A 22,953-nucleotide genomic window follows, 5' to 3' on the forward strand; every position below is an offset into this window, starting at 1 on the left:
AAATTAAGCACAGGGGTCTGAATGCCTTCTGTATTTTATGGAAAACTGGGTTGGGTGTCTGGTTGGTTTATGAATTCTGACAAACTGAGAAGGAGGCCAATTTCAGACATTGAGTCCAAAATCATCAGACGTGGCCGACTGTAGCAAATAAACGTTCTTACTGTACTAAAACAGAATGGAAGATGGAACTTTAAAAGCTTTACAAATTCATAAAACCAAAAGTGCAGGAACCTAACCATGAGAAACTTTTCATAGCTGGATTCCTAGATGATCATCCCACCAGGTAAAAAGGAGAAATGCGCATCAGTTGACAGTGTCAGATTAAGCCAACTTTAAAATGAAGTGTAAACAAACTCCACACCAAGATGGTTACTCATAGCCTATATTAGACAACCCCTCTCTCCACAAACAAAAACAGTGCACAGAATATACAGTATTAAAAAAAGGCTCTCCAATTTAGTTGTAGTGGAAAGCTCTGTGCTTCAATTGAAAGGTTACAATAAACAAAGCTGTAGAAAAAATCTGAACAGGATTTTAAAATTAAATTAGCAAAGCACTCACTTATATAAACCAATTACGCAACAGTTACATTAAAACTGATGCACCATACATTAACTACTAAAACTGTTTAAAACACAGGTGCAAGATTAGCACAACATTTGTTCAACTTATCCCAAAGCCAAGACTTGCACAGTATTATAAAAACAGTTCTAACAGAATCTTCTTACAAACTCGCCGACGGGAAACAAACAAAAAAAAAAAACCCCAAAAAAAACAAACACTGGCAAGGTTATTAAAAAAAAAAAAAAAAAAAAAAAAAAAAAAAAAAAAAAAAACTGCTAACAGTTACAAAGTGTAACGCAACTATGAAAGACTATAGGTCATGTTAAATATGAAAGCCCCATCCATGTCAAGCATTTCTAATCTTTTTTGGTAGCCAACATCTGCCAAATTACACATCTTGCAAATACAATATGCGTCAATATTTTAAGTCTATTCAGCATTTGGGTCATCTTCTGTGCCCAAGTCTTCGTCAGCAATTGGCACTCCTTCGGCATCCTCTTCTACTGGCATTTCACCTTGCTGGTCACTTTCCTCACACTCTTCAGCCCAGTCTATGCCACCCTCTTTCTTCTCTTCCACTTCCTCCTCAGCATTCTGTTCTCCAGCCTCATCAGGAGCTTCAGCAGCAGCAGCAGCAGCAGCTTCTCCTTCTGTTGCTTCACCCTCTGCTCCTTCAGCTTCTTTTCCTTCAGCTTTATCCTCTCCTCCGTCAGCTTCTTTTACTTCAGTTTTATCCTCTCCTCCTTCAGCTTCTTTTTCTTCACCTTTGTCATCTGCATCATCAGTAAATGGATTTTCTCCCTAAACAAAAATTCAACAAGCATTAACTTCCATCAATGATTTTAGAGTATAGACTCACACATGGTAGTTGTAATATTGCCTTTAACTTCCATATGAATGGAAGGTTGGACATAGGGTCAAAAATTAGAATCAGAACTTTGCTCCATGTTTCAAACATTGTGAAGTCAATTTTAACAGTGTCCAGAAAATCAAATTTTATTCTCAAAGCTTAATTTACAAGTTGGTACAGAAAAAAATCATGCATTCTTTCTGCATTGCATAGAGCCCCTGGATGACTACATCCATGTATAGACAAACATTTAGAACAAGGGGGCTCCACCCCCTGTGTTTTGAACCCATGCCCGCTGGGCAGCCATAGTTTCAGACGCGCGTTGTAGGGGCTTGCGTTGTTTTGAACCCGTGCTTGCCCTGCTTCTGCGGTTTGAGACGCGCGTTGTAGGCGTATATCTGTCAGTCGAGCTCGTTCGGTTTGAACCCGCGCCTGTTTTGCCTCCGCAGTTTCAGACGGTGGGTCGCGTTCGGCGTTTTGTACGATCCCAAGCAGCACATTATTCCTAACTTCACTCCGCAGTAGACCTTGCTTTATCCTGCTTTTGTTTCAATAACACCTGGTCCGTGGCGATTATATTCTCCCTTTTTCGAGTACTAATTTCCATTTGTTTGCGATACTGTGATCTTTACTGTGTCAGACGGTTCGTAGTCTCTCCCGTTTCGCTCTGGGGAGGGGGGCTTTGTGTGGCGCCTGCGCACTGTCTCCTGCGTCCACGGGCAGGTCCCTGCGTCCATATCTGGTTTACCATTCTCGGTTAGTAATATGGAGGAGTGGTTTTCAGCGATATCCATCATGAATGCTGACTATTAACTTTCCAAAAAACACTTTCATACAAGCTGCATCGAGTTGATCTTGTTAAAGACTTCAGGACTATTGCTGGTCTAGTGGTTATCCCATATCCATTAAAAAATGGTCTAACCTACGACCAAGTACTGCTGTACAAACTTTAATTTAACCAGGATTTCTGTAGCCTGCTGTTCAGTTATAGGAACCAGGCCGACTGAACAGTAAAATTCAAACAATGCAGACAAGAAATGAGTATTACCAGACTTGAAGCAGGGGAGACACACACCGACCTAGGTCTGTAAATGTCTAATAGAAACATGAATAGAGGCATTTAAAGAATACTTCACCCCAAGATAAGGTACTCAACCCAATGAAGTCTGTAGTGGAAGAGAAAATTTTAATTGAATGCTTTAATGCAAAATGGACAGAAAAGTGTGATCGAATAGAAACCCAATAGTGACCACTGCAATACAACTGCAGACTGAGAATAATTCAATGGGTAATCCTATGTTACTCATCCATTATCCAGTCATTTTTCAAAACTTGTCAAAATGTACATTTTTCTTTTAAAAGATACTTGAGTGGGTTGTGTTAGGGTATGGATCAAACTGGAAACTAAAGCCTTATGGAAGTCTGAAGACCCCCCTTCACTGGTCCACAATCAAGTCTCCACAAGCACAGTATTACAGGAATGGGTTTACCACCCCCCCATTTATGATATACTTCATAACAGTACTGCATTTTTTCTACATGTGCTCTTGCACACTCAAACTTTGGCAAGCAAGCACCAAATAAACCAGAAGGTCAGATTCCCTCATGTCCCCGATTTACAAATTATGTAAATCCTATGATTTACTGAAGGTATTAACCACTGTCTTTGATAAGAGCTCTACTAGTGTATGTATGTAACACCATTTTAGTCTGCTTCAGACTACCATGGGTTCTAGCCATTTTATACTTGATTTATGTTAAGAAAAAACTGGTTTAACATGTGCAAACAATACAAAAAAAAATCTGAACATGACTGACAAGTTATGTATTCGGTGAAAGCCATATCAAGGACTGACTAACCATGTATTCCAATCAGTAGTGATTTAGAAATTGCTGGTAGCTCAAAACAAGTGTAGTTTCACAAATTGCTTATAAACAATGAGTAAATACAATTCCTCTCCAAACCCACCACTGCTTGAGGTGAAGCTACAGCTTATACCAGCAAGCACTGGGTACAAGGCAGAAACTCTCGACAGTGCACACGCCCATCACAGGTTGTCAATTATGCATACAAAATTTCTTTGCAGCTCATGGACTTGAAGACTTGACCAACTCTTAAGCAGGTGCAACAAAATTCATCAAGAAAACACCCACATACCTTTAGGAATTGCTCCAGCTTTTTGCTTATCACCTTGTGATTCAAGATGCTCCGTGCAACAGAGAGGCAAGTTCTCTTTGATTGTTCCATCATGGCCTGAGAGATTGAAGGAGGGCAACATTTAAAATTCACATCCATTTTACCACACACACTACAAAATTGGTAATGTACATACAGTAAATCCACAGTAGTGACAAAGCCATTTTAACAAAACAAAAATTTAGGATGGCAGCTGACAAGATAAATGTATTAATGCAATTAAAAAACAAGCAGGTCATACATTCCAATTCACATGTACAAGATAAAACATACCAATGGAAGGAGCAAAATCAAGTAATTTCCTTCATAGCCTACCTTGCGGTTTATATTGTGCTCTGGAGTTTTCAGGTGCTTCTGAATTAGCCCAACTTGCATGGGAATGAAGAGATCACAGGCAGCACAATGGGCAGCTTCCACTTTACGGACAAAATGCCCCATGCCAAGTTCTGACAAAACAAGAGGTATTCAACTTTTACAGGAGAGGATAATGAACACGACATTTAATCTGAAGACAATAGTACTGAAACAGGTCAAAAGCTCAGGTTTAGGCTGCAGGTTTGTGATTTCCCATCACACAACTTCTAATTTGAGGGGGATATCAAACTGACTGCAGTTGCTGATCTTATTACCAGTGCATGTCGGTTTACTGGATTTTGGGGTGTGTGTGTGTGGGGTTAGGTTACACTTCCAAAGAATCATAAGCATGCCCCTTTTTCTGAGAGAGGATGAGCACCAAGAAACAAATTTTACAGGCATGGGAATTGGACCACAACCTCAAAAATAAAGGACGCTTTTGTGGGGTAAGTTTTACACTAGCTGAAGTGAGTTGCTGACATGTCAAAATACACAACTGATTTTCATAGGTGTGATAACTGAAAAGGTTATGTAAATGAACTCCATGCTACTGTGTCAGAGTGGGATTTGGGTATAAAGTCCGCCAAAAGCTTTTAAAACAATTTTATAAGAGATAGTAAACAATGACCACCCCAATTCTATTTGGATTAAAATGTTCATAAAATGTGACTTTACCCTGGTTTGGATTAGACAGCTATGTTTGTTTATTTAACACACACACATATATATATGCGTGTGTATTATTTATATTATACACACACATAAAAATACATTAAAAATCAAATAAGGCGGGAAAGGAATCTCACTAAAGCAGCACTATGCTGATAAACCTTAAATTACATACATACAAGCCCTGAAGAATTAAGTGCATTCTGCATGAATCTTCACAGCACACACCAAAAACACCCCACCAGTATAAAACTCAATTATGGCAAATTTTTTTGGGCAATTCAGGGTTGGGAGTAGGAGGGGCCAGGAGGAAGCTAGGAGCTATCACTAACAGAAGGTACAAGAATAGGCACACAAGCATACATTTTGTCAATGATCAAACTCCGCATGGTACTTTAGTTTTTGTAAAGAACATTTTTACATGGCTCATAAAATGTACACATTTCAACCATAGTTTAAAAAAAAAAAAAATCCACACAAAGGGAATTTTTGTTAACTGTATATGTGAAGTAGCACCATAAATCTGTGTTCTGACCCACACTGCATTCTGCAGTAACAAGAACCCATTTTCTACCTTCAAACCCCTGGTCTAACAAGATTATAGTCACTTCTAAAAAACAGTCTGCAAAATTCAAAAAGTGATTTCAGCAGACATTTCTCTGGATATGCTACCAAACATTTCATGCATTAACCACCAACGGGTTTTTGTACCCACCAACAGCTACATATCAAAATAATGTCTCCCAAACCTCCCCCCGTAATACTGCAGCACAGATTTTCAAATTACCTCCATCTTGTACTTTTGCATTCATACCAAAATGCTTGACCTTCCTTATGTTCCTTCAGTAAATCTGGGCTGTTAAGACCATTTTATAATTCAATACATAGTTTTTGGAAACCCCTAATAAAAGAGACTTAACATTTTTTCCTTCTGTTCACAGAAGTCTGATGTAGCTTAGCCAAATTTACGCACTGAACTAAAGTTTGGAGTGAATAAAATGCTTGCATGATTGGTTGCAAGTATTACTTATTTACAGAACGGTCAGTAAAATGCTTTTTTTAACATTACTATAACAATCTACTTAATTCAAAAGTTGCAGAGGCCACGCCAGTCATGGCAGCATTGGGCTCATAGAAGGAAACATTTTAGATACCATACTATTTGGGGGGATTCTACATTCATTCCTACTATTAAAACACAGCACAAGTCTTAAACTTACTTTTGAAATTCAAATTAAGATTTAACAAATTGTTTTACCTTGAGTAAGATCTTGTTCTTTGTAGATCTGAGCAATTGCAGCATTAAGGTTCTCAATGTGCTTTCGTCGATCTTCAGCTCGGCGGCTTTTATTCAAAACATACTCCTACAAATCAGAAGGGGAAAAAAAAATTAGCTACTTTACAAGTTTCAAAACTAATCTGAACCAACACAAAGCAAAACAAAATTCTACAATTGTATCCAGCATCACTGCAGGTTAACACATTAGTGCACCATCAGGAAGAGGAATTTTCAGATAATTAAGATGACACGATCATGCATAGAAAAACAGATGCTCTCTTTTAAACTTATTCAGTAATGCATTTACCTTGCGAGAGTGGTGTAAACAAGTGTCAAGATAACAGTTGACACAGACTACAAGTCATGTTTCAGTCTCATTTTCAAGAAGAATGGAGATAAATTGGTAATACAGTGGGGCTTCAAACAAAGACCCAATACTAAAATATCCATTTAATGTTCAAATTACTTTTCCTGCATAAACCAAATGTCAGGTGTGCAGTTGTATAGGTTCACTATCCAAAGCCATTTTTTTAAAAAAAAAAAAAAACCACTAAAATATTTTGGTTGACTATTCCTTTATGCTCAAAATATAAAAATTAAGATAGCAGTACAGCATTATATTCACTGAAAAAGCACACACGCTAAATATGAGCAAACAAACTTGGCAAAGATTGACATCATTTGCATTTATACAAGATTGGAAACTCTTCAGACCAAAAAGGTGGAGGGTGTACTCTGGACCCTGTCAATACCTGTAGAAAGTCAGCAGTAGGCTTAGACAGCTTAGTAGTAAGGAATTTAAAGTGTTCCTTGTGAAACTTGCTTTCTAGGTGGTTCTTCATTTCATCATCATAAAATGATCGGAACCGGCAGATTGAACAGGTAAACTGGACCCTAAAATGACAAACGATGGGAGACAATTAGATGAAGATGCAAAAAGTGTACATTTTCATTTCAAAATATCACCAAACCACTCCTCACACAGACCAGATAACTGGTGTCTGCAGTTTGTGTAATTTTGTATACATTACCTTTCTATAAGTCGATTGCGTTGGCGCCTTTTCTGCTTTTCCTGTGTCTGCTTATTAGCTTGCAGCTTACGCTTTATCTGATTAATCTCTTCTTGCATTGTGAGTGCTGTGATGCAAGAACAAGTTTTACTTGAATACAGACTCAATTAGACGAAGGTAACCTATACACAACATTTTACTTGGTTACAGACTCCACACAGACCAAAAGTTAAACCTATGAATATTCCAACTACAAAGATACTACTGTATAATAGGTGGCTTTTTGCCCATAGGAATATAGTTATCTTTGGGCTTTAATGTCATTCAAGACTAGATTTTTCACAACTGCAACTGTTCCCTCTCATAACCAGGGGCAAACATTACACAAAAATCTAAGTGGCGGCTATATATCACATAAAAAGGCAGCAATAATTAAGACTTACCATCATCTCCTTCTGCTGCACCTTCACCTTCCTACAAAGAGAAACAGTCACTCAGTCAAGGGATTCCAAAATATTAAAATTACCGCTTAAAAAGTCTGGTGTCAATGTGGCTTACAGCAAGTTTGGGAAAGCCAAAAATTAAACAGGAAACCATGGGCAATTTTAAATCTGCATAAGAAATTTATAATGCACACACTGTATAGTCAATACAAGGTTTTTAATTAGCTATCAGTGTACATTACTAAATTATTCCACATTACACCAAATGGTTTAGGGCAGCCAATAGGACGCTCTTGGGAGGTTTTGTCACGACACCTACAATCAAGAGTAGTTAACCACCTTTTACACACCATACTTAAATACATCAAGAAAATGACAGCGGATGACAGGCAGATGCAAGTGTGCCATAAGCAGTTGTGCAAGTAACTAGTCATAGGGTTGGGCTCTGGCATAAGAGCTAAAAGTAAAATAGAGCACCACCAGCAGTAGTAAAATAGGAAAAACTGGCGTTTAAAACGGTATAAATGCAAAGGCTTGTCATACAGCTCCAGTACAAATTTGTTGCTTAATTTTTGATGTACCACAATCGCATGGAAATGGCCAATTCCAGTGTGCAAGATGTGGACTAGCTGTCAAAATGAAATGACAAGTTTTTTCCTGGTTGTGAAAATTTACAAGCAAAACATGAAGGAATCATTTACTATAGTATGTAACTGGTCTAAAAGTATCAAAGTATCTCTTTTATAAGTGGGAAGAAAGCAGCAATAAAAAACACCAAACACAAAAGGTTAGCCTTATCAAATGAACTTACTGCTTTAGGTTTTGCTTCACCTTCTTCAGCTCCAGTTTCAGAAGCTTTCTCCTCTGAAAGGGGGTGGGGGAAATCAAATTTAATACAAGTTTTATAATGACTAAATCAAGCTGGTTGTATGAAATTCATTGATTTTTAGAACAGCATACAAAACTACACCCTACATAACATTTCAGAACTTAGCAGTATTTGGAATTTCAATATGTAAATGAAACAGCTTTAGGATGTCTAGTTTCTACCTAGCAGATAAGTGCCAAGATTTACATGAAAATTAAAACTTTGAACCCCTTAGGTCAAACAGAAGCCTACAAATTCTATAAGAGGATTAAAAAAAAAAAAACAAAAAAAAAAAAAAACACCCCACCCACATCCACCTTTAAACTGAGACGTGGGGCACAGGTCCAAAGTGCATCTATTTAGAGTCAACAGTTTTCCATTATTCATACCACTAAACGGGAGTCGAGGAAACAACATCTATTATATGACTGACTACTGTAAAGCTGGATAAGGTGGGGAGTATTAATGTGTTAATTTTTAAATTATGCTTCACTTAATGCAGGCATAGAGATGTGTGGGTGCAGGTCTTTTGGTTATTTTAAATTATGCTTCAATTAACCAATACAAGGTTCCAAGGAAAAACACCATTTAGCTTAAAAAAATCCTTTAAAATGAATGCATTTGGGTATTGGGAGCACCCACTGCTATATACATATGTACAATCAAGGTACTTTCAAACTGAAAGGTGATTTATATCACTGCTTAAATATTTTGGATAAATGAGTAAATCACTCAGCATTGTTACAAACTGTCTTATTAATGCATCACACTGCTTAAAACAGCTTCCTACAGCTTGTAAGAACTAAATTGTCTATTTTGGTTTGCAATTTGTGATTGTCTCCAAAAACTACCTCTTCATATGTGCAATTACAGGATCATCATAGTTGTACTTCAACAAAAGACCAGTACATTACACAGATGGATACTCCCAGCATTGTATGTTCTGTAGCATTATACTGGCCAAGTACGAGGCTTAAAACTGAAACCTACCATTCTCAGAATCAGAAGCATCCATCTTTCCCATTTTGCTCTCTGGCTCATCGCCACTGTTCTGAGATTTTCTCTTTTTGCCATCTTTCTGTACTTTCATCTGCTGAATAAGTCAAAAAGACAAGTAAAATTTCAGTAGCATTAAACAAAGCTAATTTTTTACATTTAATAAATTCATGTGTCAACCTGTATGCCAAACGTTTTTCTAATTTAAAACATAATTGTTAATTTGATGTCAAAAATTTAACTGTTCCATATCTAAACCCAAGAGCATTTCCCACTACTGTGCAGTATTAAGTGTCAGAGTCAATTATAAAGTTTATTATGCACAGTTTAGGTGTCTGCTTTGAGGGTGAAATAATGCAACAGCATAATTATTCTATGTAAAAGCAATTAAGTAGGTTCATATCTGCTAACAATGAAGGAAAATCATTTATGCAGTCTATTTGGATGCAAATAGTATTTCTCACTACAAAAAAAAATAAAAGTGCCTTTGCACACAAGCATCTAATATTTCTTGGTTCAGTATCTGGAGCCTGCTGCAGTAAACCTCCCTCCATATACAGAATCCTGAACATCTGGAACTATTCGACTATTATCTATTATTTTCAAAAGGGCTCCAAAACAAAATGAATGGCATATTTAAGATGTACAGTAGGTTTTAATTATAAATGTTTAAGATTACAAATATACAATTTTACACTGTAAACCTGGAACCTGTATCTAGGAAAATTGGCCAAATATTCTTGAAATTCAAAATACTACAGAAATTGTAATTTTGCTGCTGCAGTTTTCCATCCCTCAACAAGCATCACAACACTCCACACGTCAGACAAAAGCAGCAAACAATCTAAATACAGCACAATAGCAGAAAAGGCTGTGTGTCTAACACTGCGTTTGGCAGAATTTCTACAATTGTTGCATACTCAAGTTTAGATATGCCTGAATGAGAAACCTGGCCTTGCAATGTTAAAAGCATGCCAAACCAGAAATGCAGTGTGGGAGAATACCCCCCCCCCCCCCCAACTAAAACAGGGAAAAAAAAAACCCTACTGTCATGTACATTTACTTGTTGATAAAGGCCAGCATTACAGAATTCAGTTGTTGGACAAAAATAATGAAGACTCCCATCCTAGATTTGGCTTGATTTTAAGATTTTTAGTAATTAAAGTAAGAGTTAAATTATGCGTCAGACAAAGTGGCAATTGTAGGTGCTTAGCAACAAAGTATGTGCCGTTACATACTGGGTAGAGGAAGCTCTTCTGGAGACTGTCTGTTAAGGTTTCGAATTTTGTATTGTATAAAGTAAACGATTCAAAATTGACGTATTTTTAGAAGTCAATATGAAACAGACTTGATTTACATTTAACTATGCAGGAAATTTCAAAAGATTTTTGGACTTCTTACACAGAAGATACCAGGTGGGACAGGTGATTAAGCATGCAGTGTAGTGACTACAAAGGCACACCATGGACATTGTGGACTACATTAATGCACAGAGGAAGGCGTGGAAAAAATGCAAGTAGAACCCTCAAACAAAACAGGCAGACTGACAAATCTAGCAAGCAAGAAAAAAAAAAAAAAAAAAAAAACAACCCTCTAAAAGTACAGACTAGACTCTGCCAAAGCTAAGTTGCATTGCATTATTTAACTTGGGCAATTGATCCTCTCATGTTAAAGACTATTGTAAAAGTAATGGCAAAGAAGTTGAAAATGTGTACGGCATCTAGAAGACTTGGAGAAAGGCAAGGCAGATTTATATTTGTTGAGCCAATGCACCAAGGCAAAGTTGTCGAAAGCAGTTAACACTTGTCTCACTTTGTGTACACATGCCTGATCATAAGTTAGTGTTTACATATTTGTTGAGCCAATGCACCAAGGCAAAGTTGTCGAAAGCAGTTAACACTTGTCTCACTTTGTGTGTACATGCCTGATCATAAGTTAGTGTTTACAGTATACAAAAGCAAATGATTCAATAGCATGCAGATAGTTTTTGCCATCTAGCATTATTGCTCCTCCTGCCATACATTTACTTTTGTAGGCAAACTATTTATCCCTCACATTTTTCTACTTTACCCATACATTCAGACTTCGAATGAGGAAAATGAAGGTAAACATTTTTCAAGAAATAGCAAACTGGCCAAGTCTTAGGTCTGTGCAGGTTCACATTGATGCTTAATGTAAAAGAGCCTGTAAGTGTAGGAAAGTGGGAAAAGCAGCTGCAAACAAAGGCTTAAATTTAACACTACCCACAATTTTACAATTTCATCACCTTATAAATGATACTGGGAGATTATAAAAAAAAAAAGAAAAAAAAAAAAAAAAAACCACGTATGCCTAATGATAGAAGTGCAAATACAGAACACTAACCTCCTGTTTCAAAACTGTAAATAAAGAAATTACAGTTGCTAGGTGTCAGACCTTGATCAACAAATACAAAATGGCTTAATGATAATTTTGCATAGAACAAACAGTCTTCCATTTGCAAAAGCAAAGCATAATCTAACAGGGATATGAATTTTATTAATTGTCAACAGCACTGCAATGCCCAAGTAATCTGTATTTGTGTACTTAAATTAAAACTAAGAAAAAAATGGAATAGAAATTCCTTAAGGCTTGTACAAAGACTTTAAAAGTTTAAAAACAAAAAAAAAAAAAAAAAACACACACAAACATCACATTTCAAATATACAAGAGAAAACGCACCATTCAGACAAAAAGCAGAAAGCCCCCCCTTTGAGAAGCAAAAAAAAGGTATTCTTCATGTTCATGTCCAACAACTGAACCCTGTCAATCCTGACCAAATAAAGGCTACAGCTAAAATTCTCTTAATACACACAGTTCTTACGATTCAGTATCAGACTTAAACATTGGTCATAGCAAACAAACAAAAAAGCACTCTGGCCTTCTAGATACAAGATCAGCAATTTAAATCTGATACTGCACATTAGTAAATTAAAATCTGCATCAACCTATTCATAATTGACTTCAATTTAGAGCACTCTAGTACTAGATCTATAACCAAAAACCTTTCACTCAGTTTAAGTGTTGACCATATAGCACTAAACAGACACAGAGCTTACCTTAACTGGAACATTTATAATTAGAATACCCATTTTTCAAACTCCTTTATACAACACATTTAATGGCAAAATTTGTGCTTAAAATTCCAAGAGAAAGAAAACCTATTTTAAAAGGACTTTAAATTACTAATCAAACTTAAGCTTATAGGGTAAAATAAAACTAAAGATAACGAAATCAAACATGAGATGCATAATTCAGTTTACTGGGAATTAAATTAACAATTTAAAAATTAATATTCCTTTCCTATGGAAAAAAAGACTTGTTGCAGTCCACACAGCACTAGAATAGTGTGGTGGGTTTGCAACAGTTAATGTGACACGAGTGAATTCACTCACTGGGGTGACAGTATTGTCATAAAAGGGTGTGGAATTTGGGGGAAGAATGAACAGAGGTACTTACTCGGTTGGGGGCTCTCCTCCGTACGCGCTGTCTGCCGGCCCATAACCCAGCTCCAGCTCCAAAACGCTTGTTCCCAGAGAACCCTTGCATTCCCTGGCTGAACATGCCCATCTCTGGGTACACGTTGGGAGAGAGAAGTGAAGGAAGCTTGGCCCCTGGTGAGCCAATAGCACCTGGGCCCCGGGCTCCCATAAGGGGCTCGTTCCAGCGTCCGAAACCCCGCCCGGTGCCCATGCCTCGAATACCTCGGCCGGCCCAGCTCTGGCCAAAGTTCTCTCGTAATCTTGGGTTCTGGGGTTGGTTCGATCCGTAGGAGTTATCGAAGCGACCTGCTCCATAGGCATTGCCGCCCCGGTGGTGGCTGAAGTCAGTTCCCCCTTCACTGTAACCGTAGCCGGATCTGTAGAGATCACGGTTGTTTAGTGAGGTGGACCGCGAGTCGTAGGACTCATATTGGTCAAACCTGCAAGAGGTGCAGAGTAAGCAAGTAAGGAATCCATTGCAGTATCATTTACTGTTGCAGCTGATCAATGAAGGCAACCTTTTGAGAGCCTTTGGGAAAAAAAATGGCAGACATTTAATAAAATGAGGGGAGTTAATACAGTGAAACATTATGCAAAGGAAAATGTTTACATGGAGAGACACTGGTCTGCTGTACAATGTCGCAAAAACAAAAAACAAAACAAAAAAAAATTCTAATTAGTTCTCCCCCAGACAATAGGAAAAATATATAAATGGCACTCCATTTAAAAAAAAAAAAAAAAAAAAAAAAAATACTTCAGCATCGTAGGAGAAACCAGACAGATGGCTTGGTTTACCATATCTCAAACACCCCTGGATTACATTTTGAAGAGTTAAAATAATGTGCCACAAGATTGCACCTCCCAAAACAGACATCCAGGTGATTGGGTAAATGAAGGATTTCCCCAGTCCAAATTATAAATTCATAACGAGACCAAAATTTTATCCTCCATGGGAAAAATCTTGGGCAGTGCCATTACTAAATACTTTTAATTTCAAATCATAATCAATTTGGGGCACCCTCTTTGTTCCTCCTACGGTTTCAAAGATTGACAATTTGCAAGTTAACAAAAACTTTGTAGCAAGTTACTTGCAATTAACATTTTACAGTACTATGCAACCATGGTAGACTTGAGACTTAACAAACCTGTGAGAATGTCTTGGGAAGGAAAGCACATTAAGAGAGCTGCATGTTAAAGTAAAACCATAATGCTTTAAAAATGAACCACTTAAGATGAATTTACACTGAATTGCTTCTAACATTCAGCTCAGCTATACATCTTAAAATCACAAATCTCTGCCAAAGACAACAGAATACAAAAGGAAAATATGGGTTCTTAAACATGCAGAGAGTTGCCCCAAAATACAACTAACATCCAAAAGACATTTCAAATAGCTAACAGGGGATTCAGGCAACAAAAATTGGTCAATTTACACAGAATCAACCAAACCGGAGCTAACAGTCTAGTACACTACCTGCTTTCTACCATTTGAATCATTTCCAAGAACGTTACCTTTTAAATTCATTTTTCAGGTCGTATTGATGGTAAAGTGCATACTTTTGTTTACAAAGCCAATAAAAGCTCTGTATTAATTCACTTATAGCAGGCAAGTGGAGGTCAGCAACCTTTTACAACAATCTGCATGTTTTTCCTTTCCAGCCAAGGTCAGATTTACTCCTCAAGAAGGGGACAACTTGAGCATTTGGACAAAATGCTTTTAGTTTGTGCAATCTCACTTTCAGAATGTATGTGAACTTAAACACCACAACTGCAAGATTAACATGGTTAAGTGTTTCTAAACCATGCATTTCATAAAATGAAATGTTAATCTTTACACCCCCTCTGCTATTCTCCTGGATCCAGCCATCTAACCACTAGTTGCACATTTGTAAGCTTCACATCCCTCATGCTGTACTGTCTCTTCAATTGAAATGATTTCATATGTAAAAACACATTTGAATACATCTGAAATTTAGATATGAAGGACTGTTCTTGTGCACACAATCTTGCATTTTAAAACTGTTAAACATATTAATCTTTATTCTACAAAAATTAACCAGCTATGTGCCTGAAGTCTGAATAACACTAATGCAGAAGTACCTGCTAAAAAAATAACCAACAGTAGGAATCAATTAGAAGGCACACTTCAGGAAGTTTCATGTCTAACATTAACACAGATCAAGAGGGGGGGAACATAGTTTCCACATGAGTAATTACTGATGATTGCCACCTCTATTAGTAAGCCACACTGAATGTTAGAAATTATAGGTTGCTGCAACACCTCATTCAGTACAAATACATCTTAAGATAGCAGCATGTGCATAGATTAAGAGCAATGCAATTGTGGCCCTTGATGAGGGCAACAATGCCAGCAAATATCTTTTATAAATAATTTATAAACTTGAGGCACTTTTATCAGAGTCAAGGAGAACATGAAGTGCCATTCCTCTAAGGCAAGGGATAGAATTTGTTCAATGCCAGAAAACTTGAGACAATACAGAAAGAGCAAAGCAGTGACAGACATGACCTTTTATCTACACAGTATATATACACACAAAACACCTAAATGGAATTTAGTTAAGCTACCTATTTCAACATAGAAAATCCCCATAAGGGTAATTAAATGTTTTTCTGTACAACAGCATTCACAGGACTAAAGTTGATCAAAAAAAGATTTGTAATAAAGTATGAATTCTAACTTACAAGTGAAGTGACTTAATTTCCAATGACAAGCATCACTAAAGACATCAAGACATTAAACACTTGCCCTCCAAGACATTCAATTGGGACCAAGAGCAGTAAAATAAAGCAATTTTCATACATTTAAAAAGGAGCTTAATACACAGCTGCAAGTGAAATTAAAGAAAAAAGCTCAACTGAAATGGGGAATTGGCTGCTATAAACAAATCTTTTCAACTTTGAAAGTTGTGAGCCTTATGCACTGCACAATGGAACAATTATCTTGAAAGTATCTTTGGGGTACTACCACCAAATACTATTAAAACATTTAAACACATGCACATGAAGCTCACGCTCCAAAATATGCATCTACCACCAATAAAGTTTAGCACAAACTACATTAACGAGCAAAAAAGCAGGCAAACGCCGCAAAAAAACCAAAACTTTCAAATACACAGAAACCGCTTTTAAAATCAACAGGATTATTGTCAAAGTATAGTCTGTCATATGTAGACAAAAAGGTGTGTAATGGGGAAAGAGCACTTATGACCAACATCCACTGAGAAAAAACTCTCAAACCTTATGTATACTAAAATGTAAACATTAGGCCACTTCACCTAAAGTTTAGAAACCATCAACATGAACATAAACCCTTTGCTGTATACAAAACTACAATCCAACTACAGCTCCTGCTAAACTAGCTATGTAAATCAGCAGCATAGCCACTAACACAAACTTAAGATGGCTGTATAAAGGATGCTTTAAATACTTCCCATGTAAAAAGGGTTATGCATTAAGCAGACTCCCAGCATACATAGGATAATACAGATTTATACACATTGCTGAACTCTTAACCAAATAAATGAAAATGCAAAGAAGTACATCCCCAAACAGAGCTGGAACTTAAGAAACACAAAGGGCTGATCTAACAATCCTTTGTACTAGTGTAAAACGTTGCTGGTCTTGCTAGCCTTCTGTGGTTTTCTAACTTCAGCAAAATTTTTCTAGTAGTTAACCCAAAAATGGTTACTCCAAACTTGTGCAAGTAATGCATTTGTTCTTGGGCATTGTTGCATTGATTACTAAACAGGCAGGTATTACATGAAATGCTAGGCAGATTGCGGTGTTATGCAAGCTTTCAAAATCAACATGTGCACATTTTACACTAGTTAAAAAGGTAACTTACTAAACCGTCCCCTTGTGCCTCAACAGTACAAGACTGCTACTGGCAGAACGCTGTTACCTCTCAGCTTGACGACTGCCCCCTCCCATTGGCCCGCTATTCCCCTGTAGCTGTGACAATATGTCCAGCTTCTGATTGATCTTGGCAATTGCTGCATCAGCGTTGGAGCCAGTAGCGGAGCCACCCTGTTTCGAGGAATCCCAGCTCTTAGAGGAGTGCATCCCATATCCCCCGAAACTCTTAGCCCGAGATGATTCCTGCCCATAGCCATAGCTGTAAGAATCATACCCTCCAGATCCTGTTGGAAGTTAAAAAGGGGAAAAAAAAAAAAAAAAAAAAAAAGGTTAGAATAAAACATGCATTTAAAAATGTTTGGTCATATCTATACAACATGTCCTTAACATTTATAAATAAAATGACAAAGGCATTTTACTGTAAGCAACTTAATTCATTAAACAAAAGCATACTTTCAATTTATTAAACAAGGCCTACAAACCATTCCAAACCAAAGTACTGATTACAGAAAAATAAAAATGCCATCTGTCACGTACCTCTGTTGCCAGCACCACTGTTCCAGGAGGAGTACCCTGCAGAACCTCCATAGCCTGTTTAAACATATTAGGCAACAAACTTTTAAAAACAGCAAACACCCCCAACTACAACACAATCATCCACTGAAAATTAAAGGCTTGAACCATCCCAAAAAAAAAAAAAAATCACTAAACCAGAGACTATCCTGAAGTACACTTCAAACATACACAGAACAGCCAGTCACCACCAATTAAGATGCAAAAATATGTAACATTAGGAGGTTTACAAAAAAAACTATTTTGAAATCAGGATAAGAGTAATAAAACTAACTGTGGATCAGGAAACATTTAAATTAAAAACAATGGACCAAAAAAATTGAGTGGAAGAAGAGTCAGACTTACCAAAAGGATTTAAAATTTAGAAAGTGAAGAAAATAAAAACATGCTTATGTTCATCCACCGGTGTTTCGGATCCCTTTAGTTTTGATTGGATCTCAAATTGATTGCAATCACTTACTGCTTAAGAGCAATGGGAAAACTAGGCTATCCCAACAGCATTAGAGGGCAATGCAGTAATGAATAGTACTCATGCATACTGAACTTCATACTTGCCAAAACAGTTTACTCCAAATGCTACAAGACCTGTGCAAAATTGGTTTAAAAAAACAATAAGGGAGTGCTTCAAACAATCTATTCCTGTAACAACTAATAAATGCATACAATTAACTGGAACCTCCAATATCAGGCACAGATGAACAACTGTTCATCTAGAAATTATTTCTATTTTATAGAAGCTGGTACTCAGCATACATGTCTTGTATAAAAGGTCTGAAGGAAGAAGAAACCACCTTCCCTAAAACAAAAAAACTCCCTCAAAACATTTATATAGTAAACTCCCAACATGGGTTAAGAATACTTAAATAGCAACGAAAGTCTGAAAACATAACACCAAACATTTTTCCCATGATTGGCATAGTGGTAACATGCCAAACACTATTTGGAGTCCTAGACAATTGTTAATAAGGGTGGGTAAAAATTCTGCCTTGTATTATACTGCCTTCGGCCGCTAATTAGTATTGTATTGGCTACACCAGCAGTTCTCTTTTTAGATCTCAATATTTCAACCCAACACAGAAGAATGACTAATGAAGGGGACAACACAGACAACCCAGAAATTTGAAACACTCAACTTTTCAAATATGAAGGACACAAATGCATGCATCTCTAGTATAACAAACTACTGATTGATCAATAAGCTGCTCACTCTACACAGTGTTATATGAAAATGATGCAGCAAGAATCACTACTAGAGTATCACCACATACGGTAATCGTTGCATCTCCACACTGGCTTCCAATAAAGCACAATGCTGACCTCAAAATGCTTCTGGGATACATACCTTTAAACCACCTAATCCTTACCTGCTTTTCTAAACCTATTAATACTTACAATGGAAGGTTCATACAACTATTGCAGGATTAGCTACTGGGCCAGAGAGTTGTGGTACAAGTAGCCAGTTTGTATATAGGACAAACCATTGACTCCTGGTGAAAAACTCACTATTTTAGCCTAGCATAATCCGATTGCTCTTGTTCACTAGCTGTTCTTACTGCATTTCTGAGTTTTAGTTTAAAAAACAACAAATGTCTCTGTGCTCCTGCTATGGTGTTTGGTGTAATCCATTACTACACTACACCAAAATGTTCTCTCCGAAAAACAAACCACACACACACTGGAAATACTTGGGGACTTTAATTATACCAGCCTTCTATCCTTGGATTTCAAACTGCCCAGAACAAACCTGTGCAACACTGTAGAATGCAACAAGAAGCCAGTTGGCCTAGGCCAACAGAAATGTGACATTGTTTGACTTGACAATGATGTGCAGATGTTGTAGAACTATGCATTTGTATTTACTGGTTGATAGGCTGCATTTGTCCCACGAGTCCTTGTTTTTCATGTTTCTGCTGTTATTTGTATCAGAATTTCTCCATGGGATTAACTGTGTAATCAAATATTTACAGTTATATAGCACTTTCTATCTACTCAAAGCACTTCACAAAGACCTGGGAGCCACTTCAACCACCACCACCGTGCAGCATCCACCTGGAGGCTATGAGGAGAGCCATTATGTCGCTAGTATGCTCACCACACTTCAGCTATTAGGTGGTGAAGGGGAGAGAGAAACAGCCAATAAAAGACAGAGGGTCAGAAAAGATGAGGCCATAATGGGCAATTTCACCAGGTCATCTGGGAACACTTAAATAGCGCCTGGGCCTCACTTTAAGGTCTTGTCCGTTTGCTGTACCATTTTTTCCAGTTGTGTTCCCGTCGCTGCAATGGGAAAACTCCCCCTACTGGCCTCACCAACCCCTCTTCCAGATAACACTGCATTATAAATCAATCAAGGCTTCATCCTCAACCTTTTGACAAGTGAACAGAGCTAACAAACTGAGAATCTCAACCATGTTCTAATTTTCACTGTTGGAATGGAAACTTTTTCTGGTGATGTGCTGCAATAATTGTGGCTTAAGTAATACAAATTAGCAAAAATGTTTTAAGTCTAAGTATTGTACCCTTCCTATAAACAGACATGAATGAATGATAACATTTTAAGCAATTGGTCAAGATTGCAAAAAAATAAAATAAAAACTGCCTGCTCCTTCAAAGCACGGAGACAGACGTTGAACTTATTACCGCCAGCAGACCTGGTACAACACTAAAATGGCGAAGACTACGGATTTAGGTTTAAACGCCAATATTTGAAATCAACGATAAAGCGATATCAACGTATTGTTTGGAACATCTTTCGTGTATGTACATGTGCGCAAACAAATCTACATTATACAATTTTTGCTTACACGCCCGTGATTCGTTTTTGGAAGAAATACGACAATCGCAGCAAAACGCGAGTAACACCTTCAAATGATGAAGCAACTGAATAGGGAGAAACTCGACCTTTTGTACAATTTAGCCAGCTATAGCTCGTGCTCTTCGCTCGATGTTTAAGGGGACTGGCTCCAGCCCCCTCGATTCGAACGGGATGTGCGAATTAAATGGTACAATTATTTGCAATTTGAGGTCAAGTATATCGAATCTGAATCGTTAACTGCATTAACACTAACCAAGAAGGTTAGGCGGGGGTTACTACCATGTAGAAGACGATTGACCAGGGCCATTTGTCACTAAAATTCTCTTCTACAGCTCCAAAAAAAAAAGCTTTCAGAGCTGCACAAATAAACTAAGCTAAACCTGAGAGAAACGCTGATCTTGGACATTTTTCAGCAATACAGAAGTGCGCCAGGCGGTAAAGAACTTGCACACAATGATTTCCATCCCTCCCCCATAGCAACGGCTTGACTGGATCACCGACGAGGTGGAGGACGAGCCGCCATTTTGTTCTCTGCAGCGTTGTCCTCCATTATTCACCTTTAAATGCCTGAAAACACGAGTGGCGTCAAAAATGGCCAAATCTTTTAGGTCGATAGAAAAAAAAAGTATTATATATATATATATATATATATATATATATATATATATATATATATATATACACATATACACACACACACACACACCTCCATTAAGGACACACAAAAAAAAAGACTTTGGGAACAATTACGCAACAGTGAACCAAAACGAGCTTCATAAAATGTGTGCGGGACACGAAAATGCTCACGAACTCCTTTGAAATATGTACGAAAGCATTAATCGTAAACAGAAATAAACTCCAAATCGCGATTACAATTACGAATGTGGAGAACTACGTAAGCAATTAACGCCGAACACCAGAAGTCCCACTGAAATTGGGCGGAGGTACGCGTTCCGATAATTATTCAGAAACAGTCGCATTTCAGGTATCTGCTTCTTCACATGTACAACGAGAGAAAATAATTGAGGCTTGGGGAAATGTTTCTTTTTTAACCATACCCCAATTTCGGTGCACCGTCGAACTTCCCTCGTACATTTTTTTTAATTCTACTTATATTAAAACAAACACACAACACGAATTGTTCATACCTGAACCGTAGCCTCGACCTTCCATTTTTCTCGATTGATACAATAGACTGAACAACTACCGAATCTTTCCAACCTGCTTTAAGAAGGCCAGACCACGGAAGGAAGAAAAGAGAAAGAAAAGTGGCGACGACAAGGGGGAGAAATCGAACGGATGTGCGCGTTTAAGAGATGCTGGACCAATCAGACACTAGCGGGAATACAGACTGCCAATAACGCCTAAAACTATCTGTGATTGGCTACCTAACTGTCAATCTCTGAAATATATGCAGAAGGTGGGAAAAAGAGAGCGAGTCACTTTCTTAGTCTCAGCACAATCGAAATGTTTAGACCAACCACGATGCAGCGGGAATGCAGGCGACGCTATCAAATGTCTTCGCTCTGATTGGCTATTTAAAAGTCAGTCTCTGAAATGCGAGGAAGAGGCGGGCAGAGAAGGCCAAGGACATAAGATCACAAGATATCGGTTCAATTCAAACTCATCTTTCGTGTATTGTATACTTTTTAAATTAATGGTTCCTAAGATTTGTTTATGGTAAAACACTTATGAGTTACATAATAATATGAACATTTATATAATATATATAATATCATATGTACATTTTATCCTTAGTATTATGACCTTGGCGTTGGGGGCATGTAGTGTGCCTCAAAAATCTTTGAAGTTATGTAGTCTGAAAATAATGTGCGCTTAATAGAGTCGCACGGCATACTGGTCAAAGAACAGGAAACAAAAAATACATTCTATAATTATGCCAATTACATTGCTATATAGTGCTTTATACCAAGGGAAACTTGGCTTTTACATCAACTCAAGAAATATATAAATATTATTACAAAACAACAACCAACCCCTCAAATACAGAAAAAGAATTACAATAAAGGGAAAAAAATCTGACTTGACTAATAATTGGAGAAGAGTCACAGTGAAGTATTTTAAAGGCATATTGCCGTAGGCATGAAGGAGATCAAGTGGTGTTTCTTAAAATTCTTTCCACCTTAATAAATGTGTCTGTGTATCTGTGCATCTGTCTGGTGGCTATGTCTCTGCCATTCGAAAAAATGGCATATCACAAACATTTTTGGTAAAAAATGCATTTAATTTGTCATTAAAATAGATGGCATATCACAAACATTAACACAGCTTTTACAAATCCCATGCCAGATGGCATGTAACAGAGACGTACATTTCATTTGTCATTCCAACAGATGGTGCATCACAAACATTTTAATAACAAAATGCATTGCATTTGTTATTCTAACAGATGGCACATCACCAACATTGACACAAGTCTCATATCAAATGGCATATAACACTAGACATATGAATAGCATGGTGCTCTGCAAATGTTAACGCTGAGGACTGCATTGATTACTTAGATTTCAACATGCCTTAGATGCTGTTGAATAATTTGCTGGCTGAAAATCCTCAGTGTTAGTGTGTCAAAGAGAGGGCGTGCAACATTGTTCATAATGGTACTCAGTTTTGTCTTCATTTTCTCATCCATTACTACCTCCAGCAAGGTCCATAGCAAGGTTATTATAGTTTTGCTTTTTTATATTAGTTTTTATTTCTATATTTTTTCTCACATTACTTGGAAATTCAATTTAGTTTTAGTTTTCCTTCATTATGTATTTTTAGTTTTAATTTAGTTTTTATTTCACAAAGACATTTCTATTTTATTTTTATATCTATTACTTTCAGTTTTAGTAATTATTATGGTATGGTTAAAGAGCTCCTACGGAGTTTAGTTTTGTGTCACAATCATACAGAACTGTACACTGAAAGGGTATGGATATAATTTGGAGTTTAA

The 22,953-nt window shown here is 37.2% G+C and overlaps 1 protein-coding gene across 3 annotated transcripts; it reads right to left on the minus strand.

Annotated features, from left to right (window-relative positions):
- Window positions 1-366: 366 nt before the first annotated feature.
- akap8l (A kinase (PRKA) anchor protein 8-like) lies at window positions 367-21,304 on the minus strand. 3 transcript variants are annotated; one of them, XM_028823490.2, is made up of 13 exons: window positions 21,143-21,304; window positions 17,144-17,197; window positions 16,881-16,890; window positions 12,708-13,170; window positions 9,225-9,327; window positions 8,178-8,230; window positions 7,367-7,397; window positions 6,945-7,050; window positions 6,666-6,807; window positions 5,893-5,998; window positions 3,927-4,057; window positions 3,573-3,668; window positions 367-1,365 (listed from the first exon to the last, which is right to left on the minus strand). In XM_028823490.2, exons 1-13 carry the CDS (start codon window positions 21,165-21,167, stop codon window positions 994-996), a joined length of 1,692 nt encoding a protein of 563 aa, XP_028679323.1. In that variant the 5' UTR covers window positions 21,168-21,304; the 3' UTR covers window positions 367-993. The 3 variants fall into 3 exon arrangements, with proteins under 3 accessions (XP_028679323.1, XP_028679321.1, XP_028679320.1); XM_028823488.2 differs by having other exon boundaries at window positions 9,225-9,324; window positions 16,653-16,890; XM_028823487.2 differs by having other exon boundaries at window positions 16,653-16,890.
- Window positions 21,305-22,953: the final 1,649 nt, after the last annotated feature.

This window comes from Erpetoichthys calabaricus, chromosome 17 (genome assembly GCF_900747795.2).
Source record: "Erpetoichthys calabaricus chromosome 17, fErpCal1.3, whole genome shotgun sequence".
Lineage (NCBI taxonomy): Eukaryota > Metazoa > Chordata > Cladistia > Polypteriformes > Polypteridae > Erpetoichthys > Erpetoichthys calabaricus.

What these genes read in the sequence shown, in the direction of transcription:
- akap8l (XM_028823487.2), bottom strand. Translation starts at nt 21,167, where the DNA reads ATGGAAGGTCGAGGCTACGGTTCAG. An exon ending in GTGAAGCAAAACCTAAAGCA is followed by an intron (nt 7,398 to 8,177) that starts GTAAGTTCATTT and finishes TTCTCTTTGTAG; the next exon opens with GAAGGTGAAGGTGCAGCAGA. An exon ending in TGCAGCAGAAGGAGATGATG is followed by an intron (nt 7,051 to 7,366) that starts GTAAGTCTTAAT and finishes CTTGCATCACAG; the next exon opens with CACTCACAATGCAAGAAGAG.